Below are 18,572 nucleotides of genomic sequence, written 5' to 3'. Positions count from 1 at the left end.
TGCAGGTGACACATTCAGGTAAGGGGCAAAGCGCCGTCTCCCATCCATGAAAATCCAAAGGCCAGATAGCTCTCATTTTAATGTCTCTTGACATTTCTTCCTTTTTGTTTTGGGGTTCAGATGTTTAATCAATGACTGAATAAGCAAAAGAATCAAACTTATCCATTTCTTCTTAGATTAGGGGATATAAAATAGATATAGCAAAGAAATGCAGATACAGTCAATTTTGCTGCATCTGCTAACTTGTTTTGTCTTATGGAAAAGGCACACAAATGCCATTGCTTGGTTTCTATGGTGACCAGTAAAAACAATCACATCACCTCAATTTCACCCTTTGGTCACCTGCGTTTAGAATGTTCACATTTTGGAATCGAAAGACTGATAACCTCACCTTTAAAGTATCTGATGATTAATATTCACAAGTTTTATGAGTTGTAATTTTGGCTGGATTGAATATTGTTTAAGATGAAACATAGGGGCGATCTTGCCAAAACAATTCTAAGTATCGAACGAGCGTGTTAACGGGAGAGAATCACACTGTTTCTTCAGGTGACTTAAAAATTGAATCTTATTGAATCATTCTGTGAAAAAATAATGGTAGATCTGTTTCCCACCAGCAGGGAGAGGAGCCTAAGCTCGCCAAAATTTGGCAGTTTACAACAGAGGGCACAATTGCACCTGCACCCATCTCTCGCTTGTGAACATCGTCACACCTTCCCTTTTCTTTTGTTCCTAAAACACAGTTACTTTTCTCTTAAACTAAGTTTCAGCTACTCATCAGGTAGACGTCATCTCATTGGTACAATTAATTAATCTTAAACTATCAAACTGTACTTAAGTTTTGTGATGAAAAGCCTCATTTTGTATGCATCATTTTTATGTGGTTATTGAGTCTTAAAGTTGCCATCTTTTTAAGTGTCAGATGTTATGTAACTTTAAGGGGGGAAAGAAAACAGGAGTGAACGGAGGTTGTAGCTGGGACAATTTGCACATTTGGGCTCAGTGAGCCTACCATTAGATGTAAACAGAAGCTAAGGCTGAATGGCCCCAGGGCTAGATGTACCAGGGCATCTGCTTAGGTTGTTGAGGAGAAGTCAGGGGAACTCTTTCCATTGGTCACGAGTTGCAAATATTGGGTAGGAAGTATTTTGGTTGTGTTGATTTTAGGTGTATCTACTGGAGCTAAATGTTGCAAAAGCTACTTGCTAAAGGGATATACTATTGGCATGCGCAGTGAGGACATGCACAGGACACTTACTTCAGGGAGTGAGGGGTGTTGGGGCGGGGGGGGAGGGGCAGTTGTTAGGAGAGTGAGCTAGGAGTAGGCACTTGCTTGGAAGTTAGTGATTACATAAGCCATTGTCAGTTAATTGGTATTTGTCACAGTTTGAGGGGTTGCTGTAAGAACTAGTATCAGGCTTAGTTAGTGGCTAATGTAATTGTCACAGGGCTGATGTTTGCCATAATGAGAGAGGGCAGAATTCTCCCATCTAGGGACTTAGACCTGTGGTGGCGGTGTGAACGTGGAGTGTTTCCCGCTGCAGAGGTCAGTGTTGGAGCCACTAGATCGCTTGCTATAGCTCATAATAAAGGCTGGTTTAAAACTCTGAAACCCACATCTGATCTCTCGAGGGGAGCAAAGAGCAGAAGAGCTGCACAGTTTCTTTTTCTCCCTAACATACTTAGGCAGTACTTCAGAAAACAAGCAGGATCTCTTACCCTTCTTGAAATCTTTATTGCAATGGTCTGGAAATCAAGATTTTTTCCGTGTCGAATTACAGAGCTGTATGAGAAGGGGTCAGTGATGAAAGTGATGAAGTTCCCAGCTATTTTACATGTAAAAGCATCACCGTATTTCTTCTGGCGAGTTTGCAGAAACTTCAGAGGATCTGCACCAAACTCTAAAGCACAACCGATATACGGAATCCAGCCATTTTCAACTGGAGGCTCTCCCTCTTGTCTGTGAAAAGGAAACATTGAAATAAAACAAGAGAAATGCATACTCACTGCACATCTTTCAACTGTAGCAGACAGGTATGAAAACCCACAAGAAAATTCACCTCAATAGAGTATTTAGGAAGGCTGCTACTAAATTTTTAATGTTAAAAAAATAAGCAATCCAACCAGCTTTAGATTGCTAAGAGTGCCAGTAGAAAGCTGTTCAATCAAACTGTTGCACAAGGCATCCATATATTTGTGCCACTGGCTGAAAGCTGCCACATCAGGGCAGCACGGTGGCACAGTGGTTAGGACTACTGCCTCTCAGCTCCAGGGACCCGGGTTTGATTCCTGGTTTGGGTCACTGTCTATGTGGAGTTTGCATGTTCTCCTCCAGCTGCTCTGGTTTCTTCCCACAGTCCAAAGGTTAGGTGCATTGGCCATGCTAAATTCTCCTTCAGTGTACCTGAACAGGTGCCGGAGTGTGGTGACTAGAGGATTTTCACAGTAACTTCATTGCAGTGTGAAAGTAAGCTACTTGTGACTAATAAATAAACTTTATAATTCTCAGTTTCATATTCTATGCTTCTTATGAATGATACTTCAATCTAATTGGTAAGAAAGTCGCAATTGCTTGTCTCATTCATGGTGTAGCGAGCACTGTACCAAATGGCTTTCCTTTCACAGTAAGCTCCAGTGCAAAATCCCACAGAAAGTTTGCAGAGAGTACAATGAATAGTTGGTACCACTTGTTCACTACTGAAAACAAAAAATGCAGCCTAATGTGTATTTAATCTATTGGGGGTAGATCCTCAAACACCAAAAGAACACAATTTGAAGCTGAATTCACTAAGTGCCAAATGCCAGTAACGTGCAAAAGATACTCACAACAGCACTGAAATTAATAGAAGTGAAAGCAATCAAATACGTGAAGCATCAACCAAAATGACCTGCAACAATATGCATGGTGTATTAGGCAAATCCATAGATGTCACAAAAGCTTTAATTAATTAAGAAGACATGGTTTAGCATATTCGGGATAATGATGGCAGAATTGAAAAGATGCAATGTCCATTATAAGATCCTACAGAACGAGCACCTTAAGCAGTGATGTTTCCAGTTCAGGAATGAATGCATTCCCATTACGTGAAAACCAACGCAGAGTGTTTAACTCAAGTGTTTAAACTAATCCAGTGCAGTTACATCCTAATAAATCAAAAACTTGCAATTGCAAGGATTTCAACTAATATGTATATCCATGAGAACTGGATAATAAATCTCTTGGGACAATTATGAAAATGATGCTTCATAAGATCCTACCTTCAGAGCATCTTACTTTAATTGCAACAGTACGGCTTCACATTAAAGTACAAGTTATGTACGCAGCTGCATGTAGCAAATACGCTGAGTTGTAGTTACATAACTAAACCCAACAATGCAAGTGACAGAGATTATTAAGTAACTCTGTAGGTGGTATCCTGATTCCTAATGTCACAACGGATAACAACTTGCATTTATATAGTGCCTTCTAATTCTAGAAACATCCAAAGGCCATTCACAAATAATGGAGTATTTGGAAAGGATGGGTTCCTTATCTTTTCTTTTGTTCAGTTTGAGCAGTTGTAAAACTCCTTTGCTATGGTTGGATTGGATCATCATCCTAAAATGGATTTCATAATATTGAAATTATAACAAAGAAACAGCCATTTGCCCCAATCTGTTCAAATCAACGATTACCCCTCATGCTTGTAAATACTTACCATAGAATCTGCCTTGACCACTAACTTCATGTGTAAATTCCACAATCTCAAATCTCCATGGAAAAAAATTTCTCCTGCTCTTAGTTCCAAAGACTCATACAATACACCGTGTTTTGATAGAAATATAAGTTATCTCCTTCATCCCATACTGTCAATTTTTTTAAAAAATTCTAGGATACTATCCCCTAAACCATGTTGCCTCAACAAAAAATATTGAACTTTCCAAACATTATTTGTGTTTGTATTTCTTCAAAGCAGACAGCATTTTAATGAATCTTATGTCCACTCTAAAGCCTCAAGTGTGTAAATATTGCACACAGTTCTCATTTTAACTAAGGTGCTATTAAGGTTTTATATAGGCTCATCAATAACTGTTGGCTTTTATATTCTATCTATACTTCTTGCAATAGACCCTACAATTCTAATATGTTTATTGATAGTCATTAAAGATCGAACGTATACTCCAAAATGCTTCTGCTCTGCCACAGCACTTAGCCAACTTCTATTCAACAACAGCAATTTACATTTGTATAGCACCTTTACAAAATAAAACTCCACAAGGTGCTTCACAGGAGTGTTATAAGGCTATATTAGTGCAAATGGTCAAAAGCTTGGCGAAAGATGTAGGCTTTAAATAGTATCCTGCAGGAGAAATTGAGATAGAAAGGTATCAAATGTTCAGGAACAAATTCCAGAGCTTAGAGCCTAGGCAGCTGAAGGCATGGTTGCTAATGGTGAAGCAATTAAATCCTCATGCTCAAGAGGCCAGAATTGGAGCAATGCAAACATCTCGGAAGTTGTAGGGCTGAAAGATGTTACAAAGCTAAGGAGGCCATGTAAAGGCTTGAAAATGTTGAGAACTTAACAGACTGAGATGTGGCTTAATTGGGAGGCAATGTGGGTCTCTGAGCACAGGGATTATGCATAAATAGGACATGGTACAAGTAAGGACATGGGCAACTGAGGTTTCAGGGAGGGTAGAATATGGACAACCACCATGAGTGCACAGGAACAGTAATGTCTATGGGTAATAAAGGCATGGATGAGGGTTTCAGCAGCAGATGAGCTGAGGAAGGGGCTGAGTAGGGAAATGTTAAAGAGATAGAAATGGGTGGTCTTATTGACAGTATGAACATGTGATTAGAAGCTCATCTCAGGCGCAAATACAACACCAAGGTTGCAAAATGTCTGGGTCATTCACAGACAGGGAGAGGAATGGAGTTGCTAGTTAGGGAACAGTGTTTGTGGCAAGCGGCTTTAGTCTTTCCAATATTTAACTGGAGGAAATTTCTGCTCATCTAGAAATCATAGAAATCATAGAAACCCTACAGTGCAGAAGGAGGCCATTTGGCCCATCGAGTCTGCACCGACCACAATCCCACCCAGGCCCTACCCCCACATATTTTACCCGCTAATGTACGCATCTCAGGACTCTAAGGGGCAATTTTTAACCTGGCCAATCAACCTAACCTGCACATCTTTGGACTGTGGGAGGAAACCGGAGCACCCGGAGGAAACCCATGCAGACACGAGGAGAATGTGCAAACTCCACACAGACAGTGACCCGAGCCGGGAATCGAACCCGGGACCCTGGAGCTGTGAAGCAGCAGTGCTAACCACTGTGCTACCGTGCCGCCCAGTATTGGATTTCAGACCAGCAGATGATAATTTAGGAATAGTACTGAGACAGAAGTCGAGAGTGATGGTGCTGGGGTAGAGCTGGCTGCTGAGAGTGTACCTGTGAAAATTGTTTTCAGATGATGGTGCTGAGGGGCAGCATGTGGATTAGAAATAGGAGCGGCCAAGAACAGCAGGAGCACCAGAGGTAACAATGGGATTGGGAAGAGAAGCCATTGCAGTCCCACCCCACTGGATGACAGGTGGACAGGTATCGGAGGAGGAAGGTGCAGTCAACTATCAAATGCTGTGATGCGCGTTATCAAACACGAGGCTAGATGCTCGGGAAATAAAGGCTTTTATTTACTGTAATGAAGCAGCCAATAATTATATACACGATCCCAGACTGAGGGGTCCCAGCCAGAGCAGGGACTTTTATACCTCTCCCAGGAGGCGGAGCCCGACTGGGATGTACCACAACACTACAGTACAAAGGTGTAACAACCCCACCCTAACCCCAACAGCAACAAGTAACCCAACAGTAACATATGTACATCCTTGTAGTACTGGCCAGACCCTGGCTCAGTACTATCCAGTGGGAACCAACGATGGTTCACCACATTCACCCCTCCTTTGAGAACAAAGGCCGGCGGGGTACAAAAAAACAGAATAAAGTGTCATCAGTCTATAAGTTCATCATAGATTTGTCAAGTCTATGAGGCTTGGCCTGGTCCAGGATGTTCGACGCCACCGTTGGTTCATGAGCGCCACTGCAGGCAGCTGAAATCGACGAGGAGGACCCCTGCTGGTCGTTCGCGGTCGGTGCCGACCAACATGGCCGCTCCCATAAGTCGCACGTGGGTGATGGCGCCAAACTCAGCGACCCCTGGTGGTCACACACCTCCGACTCCGTCGACCGTAATGGCGTCGTCCTGGCCTCGCACGTGGACGAACCCCTTGATGATTTCGACGACAAAGAGCCGAGCTCTGAAGAATCGCAGGCCACACTGCCGTTCCTAGATTTAGATCTGCACACTTTCGAATAGTGCCCTTTCTTACCGCAGGCGGAGCACAACACAGCCTTAGCGGGACACCATTGCCGAGTGTGCTTCGCTCCCCCACAGAAGTAACACCGCGAGCCGCCCGGATCTGCTGCCGTCGTCTGGCCCGAGTGTGAGCACGCCATTACGCAGCATTTCGAACCCGAGGGACGAGGAGGGATTGGCGACTGCTCCTGCCACGTTGTCTCCACGTGGTCTTCCGGATACAATACTAAGCTTTTGGAGGCCGTCTCCAGCATCTCTGCTAGCTCGATTGCCTGGGTAAGGTCAAGGTTACCTTTCTCCAATAGTTTAAGTCGAATGTACGACGATCCGACTCCCGCCACAAACGCATCTCGGGCGAGGTCGTTCATGCTCTGCTCAGCCGACACAGCTTTGCAGTTACAGCCCCTGGCTAGCTGTAGGAGCTCGTTCGCATATTCCTCCATCGTTTCGCCAGACTGCCGTCGTCGAGTGGCTAAGAGGTAACGAGCATGTATTTCATTGGGCGGTTTGATATAACGCTTCTTCAGAAGCTCGAGGGCCTTTGTATAATCGGTGGCCGCGCGGATCGCGAGGTAGACAGTGTCGCTTACCCTCGCATGGAGGACCCGGAGTCTGTCATCATCTGTGGTGACCGCTGCGGAGGCTGCCAGGTAGTCTTCGAAGCACTTCAGCCAGTGGTCGAAGGTGTTAGAGGCGCCCACCGCATGTGGATCTAACGTAAGGCATTCCGGCTTCAGGATCTGCTCCATACTCTCTTTTTTTTTCTTCAAGGAGAGTTTAACAACAGTAAATAAAATTGATGCGCGTTATCAAACACGAGGCTAGATGCTCGGGAAATAAAGGCTTTTATTTACTGTAATGAAGCAGCCAATAATTATATACACGATCCCAGACCGAGGGGTCCCAGCCAGAGCAGGGACCTTTATACCTCTCCCAGGAGGTGGAGCCCGACTGGGATGTACCACAACACTACAGTACAAAGGTGTAACAACCCCACCCTAACCCCAACAGCAACAAGTAGCACAACCCAACAGTAACATATGTACATCCTTGTAGTACTGGCCAGACCCTGGCTCAGTACTATCCAGTGGGAACCAACGATGGCTCACCACATGCTGTAGACAGGTTGAGAGGGATGGGAAGGGTTTACCTTTCCCACAATCACATAGGATGTCATTTGTGTCTTTGATAAGAGCCATTTTGTGACTGTGGTAGGGGCTGAAACATGATTGAAGGGATTCAAAGATAGAGTTCTGGGAGTGATGGATACAAAACTGAGAGAAAGCAGCCATTCAAAGACTTTGGAGAGGAAAGAAGGTTTGAAGATGAGGCAGAAGCTTGCAAGAACAGGGATGTCAAGCAATGATATTGTGACAAGAAGGGATGATGATAGCAGATTTGAAATGGGGACAGCAGCTGAAGAGAAAACTGTAAATAATATTAGCAAACATGGGACCCAAGATGGGGGGGTGAGTAGGAATAGCGTCAAAGGAGCTGGAGGTGGGTTTCAATGAGAAAACAAGCTCAGAGGCCATGAGGGGAAATAGGAGAAAAATTCGAGAAAGATGTGAGTTCAGAGCGAGGGAAGGGGAGACCGTTGGAGGAAGTTTAGCCCAGTGGGCTAGGGGAAGGGACTGGTCAACTTATTTATTGTCCTACTCTACCTTGGTGCTGTTTGGTATGAGTTTGAGGTATTGAAATATCGTGATAAGGTTGTGTTGAATAGCAGATGTTGAAAATATATTGTAGTGAGAGGAAGAAATCAACAGAGCTTTGAGGCTTGCTGATCAAGAAAACACAGATATGATTGTGAACCATCCAGTCTTTGTCCTCTAGCCTCTTAAAGTTGTACCACACAGAGACACCAGAGAGCTGGGACCTGAGGGCACCAACGCTTCTTATTGACAGTGAAGGCATATGTTGCGCAATCATTCCATTTTGTTGCTCAGGAGCCATTTGATCTTTCTACTGTGTGAAGTTAGTGATAAAATAGAATCCCAATTGTTATAACCCTTGTATGAAATAATTATATTGAATAATATTATGCACCCAGGCAGGAGAAAGTCTTCTTTCTACAGAGTGGAAAAGATCTTGTGTTGTTTAAGTAGTTGGAATCATTTGAAAATCAGTTGTCCCTGTTTAGTGAATGGTTACCATTAAGTTCTTACTGCGCTCTGTAAAGGAGTCCAATTTATGATTCATAAAAGAGGGAATAGATTGTGAAATAGACTGACTAAAATACATTGGCAGAAGCATTCTGGGGTTAACTCCTCTCTGAACTGAGTAAAATTTCTAAATGCGAACAGATTAGAAAGACCTTCACGCAAAGTGTAAACATGGGACAGATGAGGCACTGTGTGAAGGTGAAATATTTATTTGCCACAAAAAGTATTTGGAAGTGGCAGCCATCCATGGATGATCAACTGGAAAAGCAATGCTTGGAACATGACTCAGCCACCTCCTCCGGTGTTTGTGGTATGTGAAGCTTGAAGATATTCTCAGTAACAACACGGAAATCAGCAAATCAGACATATGGGGGAGATTCTCCCATCCCGTTGCTTTGCTTTTTGAGCGCAGCAAGCCGGGAGACCCTAGCGGAGGCGGTTTCGCAGGCTCCCTGCTGGGTGCCACGGCCTCCGCGTGTCTCCCAGCAGTGGATTTCTTGCACCGTCAGCTCTGCGCCAGAAATCGGCGTGGAGCTGCCTAATGTATGCAGCCGCTAATTTTAATACAACTTAAATCCTACTAGTGGGCCCGGGACTGAAATCTCCGGGTCCGCTAGCCTCTCCCCCCGCCGCCAAGAGCATTTCACTCCAGTGCGGTTCAGTATAGCTCCCCACTTACGGGGAGTTGGCGGCCCTACCCTGCTGGAGTGATAGGGAGGCAACTGAGGCCCCCCAGGAGGTCAGGGTGTGCCCCCTGGGGATTGCCACCGTGGCAGTGCCAGCCTGGCACTGCCCAAGGGGCAAAGTACCAATGCTCAGGAGGCATCTTGGCACTGAGCCACCAGGCATGGGGCAGTGCCAAGGGGCATGGCATCTGAGGGGTGTGGAGGGTCCCGTTGTCACTCTGCAGTCGGGATCAATGGTAGAGAGAGGGACACAGTAAGAAGTTTAACAACACCAGGTTAAAGTCCAACAGGTTTATTTGGTAGCAAAAGCCACACAAGCTTTCGAGGCTCTGAGCCCCTTCTTCAGGTGAGTGGGAATTCTGTTCACAAACAGAACTTATAAGACACAGACTCAATTTACATGAATAATGGTTGGAATGCGAATACTTACAACTAATCCAGTCTTTAAGAAACAAAACAATGGGAGTGGAGAGAGCATCAAGACAGGCTAAAAAGATGTGTATTGTCTCCAGACAAGACAGCCAGTGAAACTCTGCAGGTCCACGCAACTGTGGGAGTTACAAATAGTGTGACATAAATTCTGATTCTAGGATCGCATGATAAAGACTCAGGAGGAAAAAAGCAGAAATATTTATGTGAAATAGTGTGACATAAACCCAATATCTCGGTTGAGAGAGGGACGCCAGTGATCGGGGCTGGCCATCGAGGTGTGGGGGAGGGGACAGACAACTGGCGGGGGAGGGGGGGGGGTCAGGGTGGAAGATCGAGGTGCTGACAGATCAGCGCATGCACAGTGTCCTGTTCAGAGCTATGCTTCCGGCCTCTCCAGTGGGAATAGGCTCCGCCCTCTGATTTCTGGAGTGAATCACGCTAGTGCACTCTGCAGTGCACACTCAATCTGAAAAAAAAAGTGCGATTTACTCCAGTTTTTACGCAAATTCGACACTTAGAACTTTTTTGGGAGAATCTCCCCCATCAGCTCCACACTGTTAAAAAATGTTTCATAGGGAGTCTAGCAAAACAAATGACCATCTGTGATCAATCACTCAAGAACCTATTTTGAATGTTGATACAAAATTCTTAAAGTCAGAAAAAAGAAAGTCTTGGATTTATATCGCAACTTTCATGACAAATGGATCACCTCACACTTACCCATGTAAAACTCCATCTGCCAAATTTTGGCTCACTCATCTAACCTGTCCATATTCATTTGTAAATTTCTTATTTCCTCATTGCAACTTGCTTTCCCAACTATTTTCGTGTCATCTGCAAATTTGGCTATAGTACATTCCATCCCTGCATCCAAGTCATTAATATTTAGAACATAGAACATAACAGCGCAGTACAGGCCCTTCGGCCCTAGATGTTGCGCCGACCTGTGAAACCAATAGATTGTAAATAGTTGGGGCTCCCAAGGACCAAATCCTGTGGCATATCACTCGTAACAGCTTGGCAACCCAGAAAAAGACCCATTTATCCCAACTCTCTCTTGTTTGGGTCAGCTGACCTGGTATAAATAGAAAGCAGACGGGGATTGTGAGAAGCATGTGTGGCCCAGGGCATGGCCCAAGTGGTGGTGCAATGGAGTTTCTTTATTAAACATTTTCTTTGATTTACTTTGTAAAGTTAGTTCTTTTATTGCTTGCTACAGGTGTATCCTTACTGCTGGATGACCACTCTCTGCTTTCTGTTGGTTAGACAATACTCAATCCAAGATAGTATATTGCCCCAATCCCGTGGGATTATTCCTTGTATATAAACCTTGTGTGGCACCTTATCAAATGCCTTTTGGAAGTCCAGATACACTACATCTACAGGACCCTCATTATCCACTTTGCTTGTTACATCTTCAAAGAACTCCAGCAAACGAGTCAAACACGATTTACCCTTTATAAAACCATGTTGACTCTGATGGATTGTATTTTGACTTTCCAAATATCCCATTACTACTTCCTTAATAATGGATTCCAACAGTTTCCCAACAACAAACATTAAATTAACTGGTCGATAGTTTCCTGCTTTTATAACCAGGCGCATTACATTAGCCTTTTTCCAATCCACTGGAACCTTGGAATTTGGGAATATTATAACCAATGCCTCCACTATTTCTGCTGTCGCTTCCTTTAAGACCCCAGGATGTAGGTCATCAGGTCCTGGGGATTTGTCTGCCTCTAATCTGAATAGATTGCTCAGCGCTTTTTCCCTAGTGATGGTGATTGTTTTAAGTTCCTCCTTTTCCACAACCTCTGCATTACCTGTTACTATTGGGATGGCTCTAGTGTCCTCCACTGTGAAGACCAAAGCAAAATATTGATTGAGTGTCTCTGCCAGTTCTGTGTTCCCCATTATTATTATGTCTGTTCCTCTCTCCCTCAGGCTGATTGGTGTGCAAAAATCATCTGGCACTGCACTTCCATTTTGTGTATGAAAAAGAAATGAACAAGTGAATGAACAGAACAACAGTGTCGGTGTGCTGCTGAGGGCTATCTTTTTTTGAAATTGGCAAGACTTGCTGAATGCAATCTACTGGGGAAAGCAATGAGACAAGACCGTGCATTCGGTTCCCAAGTTTGTCATTGTTCCTCAAATCAAAGGTTCTCTTCCTCTTGCCATCTAAAGACAGAATCTATGATTGGAGGTGAAGCAAGGATAGGGGAACCTATGATTGGATGGGCTGGATGAGTTATTCTGGTCATTCCCATTCACCACTATACAAGAATCTTTCAACTGCACATAACTCTTTATGACAACATCTCCCGAGAGGCCAAGGAGAAGAAATAGAAAATTAAAGAACAGGAGTGAGTCTCTGCCGATAGAGGCCAGAGCAGGCCCGAGGAAGCTTTCACTTAGCCTGACACCGGGTCTGACCCAGCCAAGCCACTTCTAGGGAACTGAAATGTTCTTTTAGCGGTAGAGTTATCTTGATCGAGGTGAGTACTGTGTACAGGGAGGGAGAAGGAAGCTCAGACAATGGCAAGTGAATGGGATTCTGCTCCTCCTCCCGTACTCTTTCCATTTCACAACAATGAAACAATGTGAGCTGCAGCATGGAAGTGGTCTTGCTTTTTTATATAGAATGGGTAGTCAAAATATGTAAAACAAAACCTGAAAGGTATCCTTGAAAGCTGGATTGAGGCGATTGAATGTTTCCCTCAAACATGTATTTATTGTCACTCCGTACATATGGTGCAATGTGCAGGACATCTGAGGCACTCACCAGGGTCAATGTCATCATTGTCACAGTGTTATAAATAACTGAGGAGATCAAATTAACAATATAGCATGATGCTGTTGAAATAAAATCTGTACTGTGGCTTATTTAATAATCATGGTGAGATTACCTATGGGGTGCACTCAAACTAAAAGTCCTTTCTATTGTTGCTGCTCTCAATACTAATGATTCACCAGGCTGCATATATATTATTTGTAACCAGATGTCAAGAATGGGTATTATCATTTTACTATGATCTTTCTGTGATTGTTGGGTAAATTGACTGGTGAATCTCAAAAGGACAAAGGTAACATGTATGACTGAGGGGGAAGGGAGAAGGTTAAAGGGAAAATTTTGTGGGGGTAGGTAAGGGGCCTGGAAAAAGGAGAGCACCAGGGCCTGAGATTTCTTTCTCTGGCCCTTGATTGAAGTGGCACAGGAAACTGATCAAATGGTTCCAATCGCAGCGTTAAAGAAGTTCTTAAACCTCTCACACTTAGTGTTGAATGCGAGGGTGGATGCTCCTGGAATAGTGGAAATTTTTAGCAGATTTGTAAATACTGCTGTTATTGCTTAACCACAGACATTAAATTCCATCTGGCACTTTTTAAGCCATTGCTCCATCCTGTCAATATCCCCTTCGCAGTTTCTTTGGAACTATTAACTACACTCTCTATTTTGATATAATTTGCCAATGACAATTGCCGTCCCCTGAGGTTTATGTCCAAATCATTAGTCCACACCGTGAACAGAATCTTCCCAGTATGCTGTGGGACATCACAACCCTATTCCAATTACTTTGTAAACTGCTTTAACTCCTCCTCTGCTTTCTTCCGTCTAACCAACTTTAATCCTGTTTGCGAACACTTACTTACAAATGACTTAATCTTCTATGGTAATCTTGCATGTGGTAACTTGCAAAACACTTTTGTAAAGTCTATGCATGTTCCAGCCACTGTACTTATACTGTCTATTACATCAAAATCTCTTTGGATCTGTGTACATTGATAAATTGTTAAAGCTGAAGGTTTTATTTACCTTGAGCTTCTACACCTTCCCTTGTAATTTAAATGGTTTCTAATTTACAATATATCTTAATTTTGCTATTTCTGTTCCAGTTCATTTGTCGATATTGCTGCAAAGTATTTCAGTTCTCCGTAACTTCTAGGCCAAGTGGCTCAAATGTTAGAGAATCTAATAAGGGATATTTAATGAATTTTGTGACTCATTTTTACTTTGTCATTATAACAGTGTAAATGACAGGGAAGAGAAAGAAAAAACCTCTTGCAAAATATCCTTATGCAGCTAGTACAGAGAACAGATTACTTAACAATTCTGATTGGACCTTAACAGTTATGCAAGTCAAATTAATCTGAAAATAGGCTTTCTCTAAAATAAATGAAGTCCTGTGAATCTTTATAGCTTTTTTGGCCATCAGCGGTGGAACATTAATTAAATCAAGCTTAAATAGGTGCATTAGGTTAATTAGAAAATGGACTTGCCTCAATAAATCATAAATCTTATGACACAAGGAGGGCAAATAAGGTCATCCCAATACTACCTTTAGGAAATAAGGTTTCAGGGTAACATACAAGGATAGTGAGATGGATTGAAGGATGGCAGATGGAATTCAAAGTGGATGCACTTCGGAAGGACGAACATGATATCATGCAAATGGCAAGGGTTTGGAAAGTGTAGATGAGCAGAGAGAACTTGGTGCCCATATACAAATCCTTAAAAGGTGACACAGCAAATTGATAAGGTGGTTAAAAAAGTGCATTGACAACTTATGTTCATAAATAGAAAAACAGAATATAGAAATAAAGAGGTAATGTGAGAATTTTGTAGGGCACTGGCTTGGCCTCAGCTGGAGCATGGTGGACAATTCTGAACACCACACAGCAGGGAAGGTGACAATGCCTTAAAAAGGGCAGAGAGAAGATTTAGTTTAGTTTATTTATTAGTGTCACAAGTAGGCTTACATTAACACTGCAATGAAGTTACTGTGAAAATCCCCTAGTCGCCACACTCCGGCGCCTGTTCGGGTACACAGAGAGAATTTAGCATGGCCAATGCGCCTAACTAGCACATCTTTCGGGCTGTGGGAGGAAACTGGAGCACCCAAAGGAAATCCTTGCAGACATAGGGAGAATGTATGGACTCCACACAGACAGTGACCCAAGTCGGGAATTGAACTTAGGTCCCTGGCGCTGTGAGGTAGCAATGCTAACCACTGTGCCACCATTTACTAATAATGAGGAGAGTTTTGAAAAGTTACATATATTTTCTTTAGAACAGAAAGGTTAAAAGGTGGCTTAATAGAGATCTTTAAGAAGATGACAGGTTTTGACAGAGTAGAGAGATACAAAAATCAGTCTCCCTGTTGAATGGGTGATGCATTTAAAATCATTGGTAATAAATCTGGGAGATCAAAAAGGAAATTTTCTTTTCCACGCAGAGTTCTCAGGATTTGGAATGCTGCATCCGAAAGGTGGCGATAATTGATTCCATAAATAATTTTAAAAGAGTGTTGGACAGGTAATTAAGGATGAAAAACCAGCAGAGTTAGGCACTAAAAGCTGGGATGTGGGACTAAACTTGGTTGCTCTTTCAAAAGATCAGTACGGGCATCACAGACTGAATAGCTTTCTTCCGTGTTGTAAATTCCTATGAATCCACAAACATGTTGCAGCACATCAGGAATTCGTAAAGACATTTCCCTCCAAACTTTCCCCTCTCCGTGAAGATAGACAGAGAAGATGGACGTAGGGAAGTTGTTTCCATTAACAGGGGAGACTAGGACGCGGGGGCACAGCCTTAGAATAAAAGGGAGTCACTTTAGAACAGAGATGAGGAGAAATTTCTTCAGCCAGAGAGTGGTGGGTCTGTGGAATTCATTGCCACAGAGGGCTGTGGAGGCCGAGACGTTGAGCGTCTTCAAGACAGAAAGACAGAAATTGATAAATTCTTGATTTCTCGAGGAATTAAGGGCTATGGGGAGAGAGCGGGTAAATGGAGTTGAAATCAACCATGATTGAATGGTGGAGTGGACTCGATGGGCCGAATGGCCTTACTTCCGCTCCTATGTCTTATGGTCAATACGACAATAATAAATCAAATCTAAACTGGCACAGAGTAAGTGATGATGTGGAGATGCCAGTGTTGATGCCAGTGATGATGTGGAGATGCCAGTGTTGGACTGGGGTAAACACAGTAAGAAGTCTCACAACACCAGGTTAAAGTCCAACAGGTTTATTTGGTAGCAAAATCCATTAGCTTTCGGAGCGCTGCTCCTTCGTCAGGTAAGTGGGAGCTCTGTTCACAAACAGGGCATATGAAGACAAACTCAATTTACAAAATAATGGTTGGAATGCGAGTCTTTATAGGTAATCAAGTCTTAAAGGTACAGACAATGTGAGTGGAGCGAACGTTAAGCACAGGTTAAAGAGATGTGCATTGTCTCCAGACAGGGCAGTTAGTGAGATTTTGCAATCCCAGACAAGTCGTGGGAGTTACAGATAGTGTAACATGAACCCAAGATCCCGGTTGAGGCCGTCCTCATGTGCGCGGAACTTGGCTATCAGTGGCTTCCTGGGCTTGCAAAATCTCACTAACTGTTAAGCACAGGTTAAAGAGATGTGTATGGTCACCAGACAGGACAGTTAGTGAGATTTTGCAAGCCCAGGAAGCCACTGATAGCCAAGTTCCGCACGCGAGGACGGCCTCAACCTGGATCTTGGGTTCATGTTACACTATCTGTAACTCCCATGACTTGTCTGGGATTGCAAAATCTCACTAACTGTCCTGTTTGGAGACAATACACATCTCTTTAACCTGTGCTTAACCCTCTCTCCACTCACATTGTCTGTACCTTTAAGACTTGATTACCTATAAAGACTCGCATTCCAACCATTATTTTGTAAATTGAGTTTGTGTCTTTATATGCCCTGTTTGTGAACAGAACTCCCACTCACCTGATGAAGGGGCAGCACTCCGAAAGCTTGTGGATTTTGCTACCAAATAAACCTGTTGGACTTTAACCTGGTGTTGTGAGACTTCTTACAGAGTATAGTGGCCAGACGAATCATCCCTGGAAAGCTTTGTCAGAAACACTGATGGGAGCAGAATTCATAATAGCATTTAAAAGGAAAGTGGATAAAGATGTGGAAAAAAGATGTGGAAATATTATGAGGAAAGGCCATGGGAATGAGACTAAATGAAAGCTTAGCTTGGGCTCTTTAGTCCCTTCCTGTGAAGTAAATTTCTATTATTCTAAGATTTACTAATGGATCTTTGTTTGACTGCAAAGGGACTACCGCTACAAAAGGTTTTGCCAAGAATCTAAAACAGAGACAGTAACAAAAATGTGCACTCGCCTTCTCCTGATCCTTAGCAGCAGGAACAAGCCGAGTGACAACCCCGCCAGCACACTCACAATCCAGACACTCAGATCTGCCATTGTTCGATAATGTGTCAGAAACAACAGGAGGGTGACAGACAGCAAGCAGAGCGGCTTGCAAACAAAAAAGCCGTCCCTTCGAAGCTCCCCGGTCCGCCAAAGTTTACTGATCTACTTCACTGAAACGAAGCTGGCAACCACACGAAGCAGCAGTGCAGATCGAACCAGGGTGAAGTCCTTTCGCGGGTCGGAAGCAAATCACAATCCACATGCACCGAGTGTGTGAACTTTGCACAGCACGTTCCGCACGGATGGGGAAGATGCCGAATGTGCAGATTCAACGGCGCAGCCAAATCGTTTTAAATAATGGAAAATAGGGCGTGGAGAGGAAGGGGCTGGAGGGACGTCAGCAGCTTCTGGTATGATCTGTTACACTTCTCAAAATTTACCAATTCAAAACATATATTGAAAAAATGTTTTCTGAATCGTTTTTCAACACTTTATATCAATACATTTTTAATAAGGAAAATTTACATTGATTTCACGAGATTGGTCATACAAAAATTCAGGATGGGGGAAGCCCGTGAAATTACCGTAAGAAATAGGAACAGGTCGTTCGGCCCCTCCAACCTGTTCTTCGGGATCATGGGTGATCCGACATTCCTCACGTCCACTTTCCTGCACTCCCTGTAACCCTTGATTCCCTGACTGATCAAAAAATCTACCTATCTCATTAAATATACACAATGGGCGGGAATTTCCGGCCACACACACCCAAGGCCAGAAATTTCCTTCCAAGGTCAATGGACCTTTGCATGGTCTGTGATTCCCATGGCAGGCAGGACGGGAAAAGTCCACCCAATGACTCTGCCCCCAAAGCCCTCTGTGGCAAGGAGTTGCAAAGACTCACAGTCCTCAGACAAGAAATTCCTCCTCATCAGTCTTAAATTGCTGCCCCTTATTCTGAGACTATACCCTCTGGTCTTAGATTCTCTCATGAGGAGAAACACCCTCTTAGCATTTAAGGATCCTATATGTTTCAGTGAGATCACCTCGCCCTTTCTGCTTGTGGAGTCTTAGTCTGCGGTGTGACCATCTCTCTATACGTGCTATCCACGATACTATGCACCTCATGGGTGCTCCACAGTGTCCCAAGTCGCTGCTCCAGCTCCAAAATCCAGGCTTCCAGGAGCTGCAACTGGAGACACTTCCTGCACACTTGCTGACTCAGGCACTGGAAATGTGTCTGGGTTCCCACAAAGAACAGGAGGAACAGACCAAAGCTTTGAACTATTTTGCCATAACTTACCCTTTAGATTAAACCTTTAAAGGCCTCTTGAAATTGAATAATACCAATTACTTCTTCCCTTCTTCCCTTGACCTTGTTAATACAGAATATAGCTCTTACAAACTATAAACCACAAAATAACAACTACTAAGTGATTATAGTAGTATAAATACTCAGAATATTATCCACCATTTACAAGGCACAAGTCAGGAGTGTGATGGAATACTCCTCACCTGCCTGGATATGTGCAGCTCCAACAACACTCAAGAAGCTTGACACCATCCAGGACAAAGCAGCCCACTTGATTGGCACCACATCTACAAATATTCAATCCCTCCACCACCAACGCTCAGTAGCAGCAGTGTGTGCTATCTACAAGATGCACTGCAGCAATTCACCAAAGATCCTTAGACAGCACCATCCAAACCCACGACCATGTCCATCTAGAAGGACAAGGGCATC

General features: G+C 43.4%; 1 protein-coding gene across 1 annotated transcript in view; it reads right to left on the bottom strand.

Moving 5' to 3' along the window:
* Positions 1 to 17,257, bottom strand: part of LOC144495768 (cytochrome P450 7A1-like) — a 30,911-nt gene extending 13,654 nt beyond the window's left edge. The window contains exons 1-2 of the mRNA XM_078216202.1: positions 16,800 to 17,257; positions 1,720 to 1,960 (exon numbers count right to left, since the gene is read on the bottom strand). Coding sequence (XP_078072328.1) covers positions 1,720 to 1,960; positions 16,800 to 16,882 — 324 coding nt within the window. The 5' untranslated portion in view covers positions 16,883 to 17,257. The remainder of the gene's footprint in view (positions 1 to 1,719; positions 1,961 to 16,799) is intronic.
* Between the last annotated feature and the right edge of the window lie 1,315 nt (positions 17,258 to 18,572).

This window comes from Mustelus asterias, chromosome 7 (assembly GCF_964213995.1).
Source record: "Mustelus asterias chromosome 7, sMusAst1.hap1.1, whole genome shotgun sequence".
Taxonomy (NCBI): domain Eukaryota; kingdom Metazoa; phylum Chordata; class Chondrichthyes; order Carcharhiniformes; family Triakidae; genus Mustelus; species Mustelus asterias.
The sequence above is the reverse complement of the archived record's forward strand: the minus strand, read 5'-3'. Positions and strand labels throughout refer to the sequence as shown.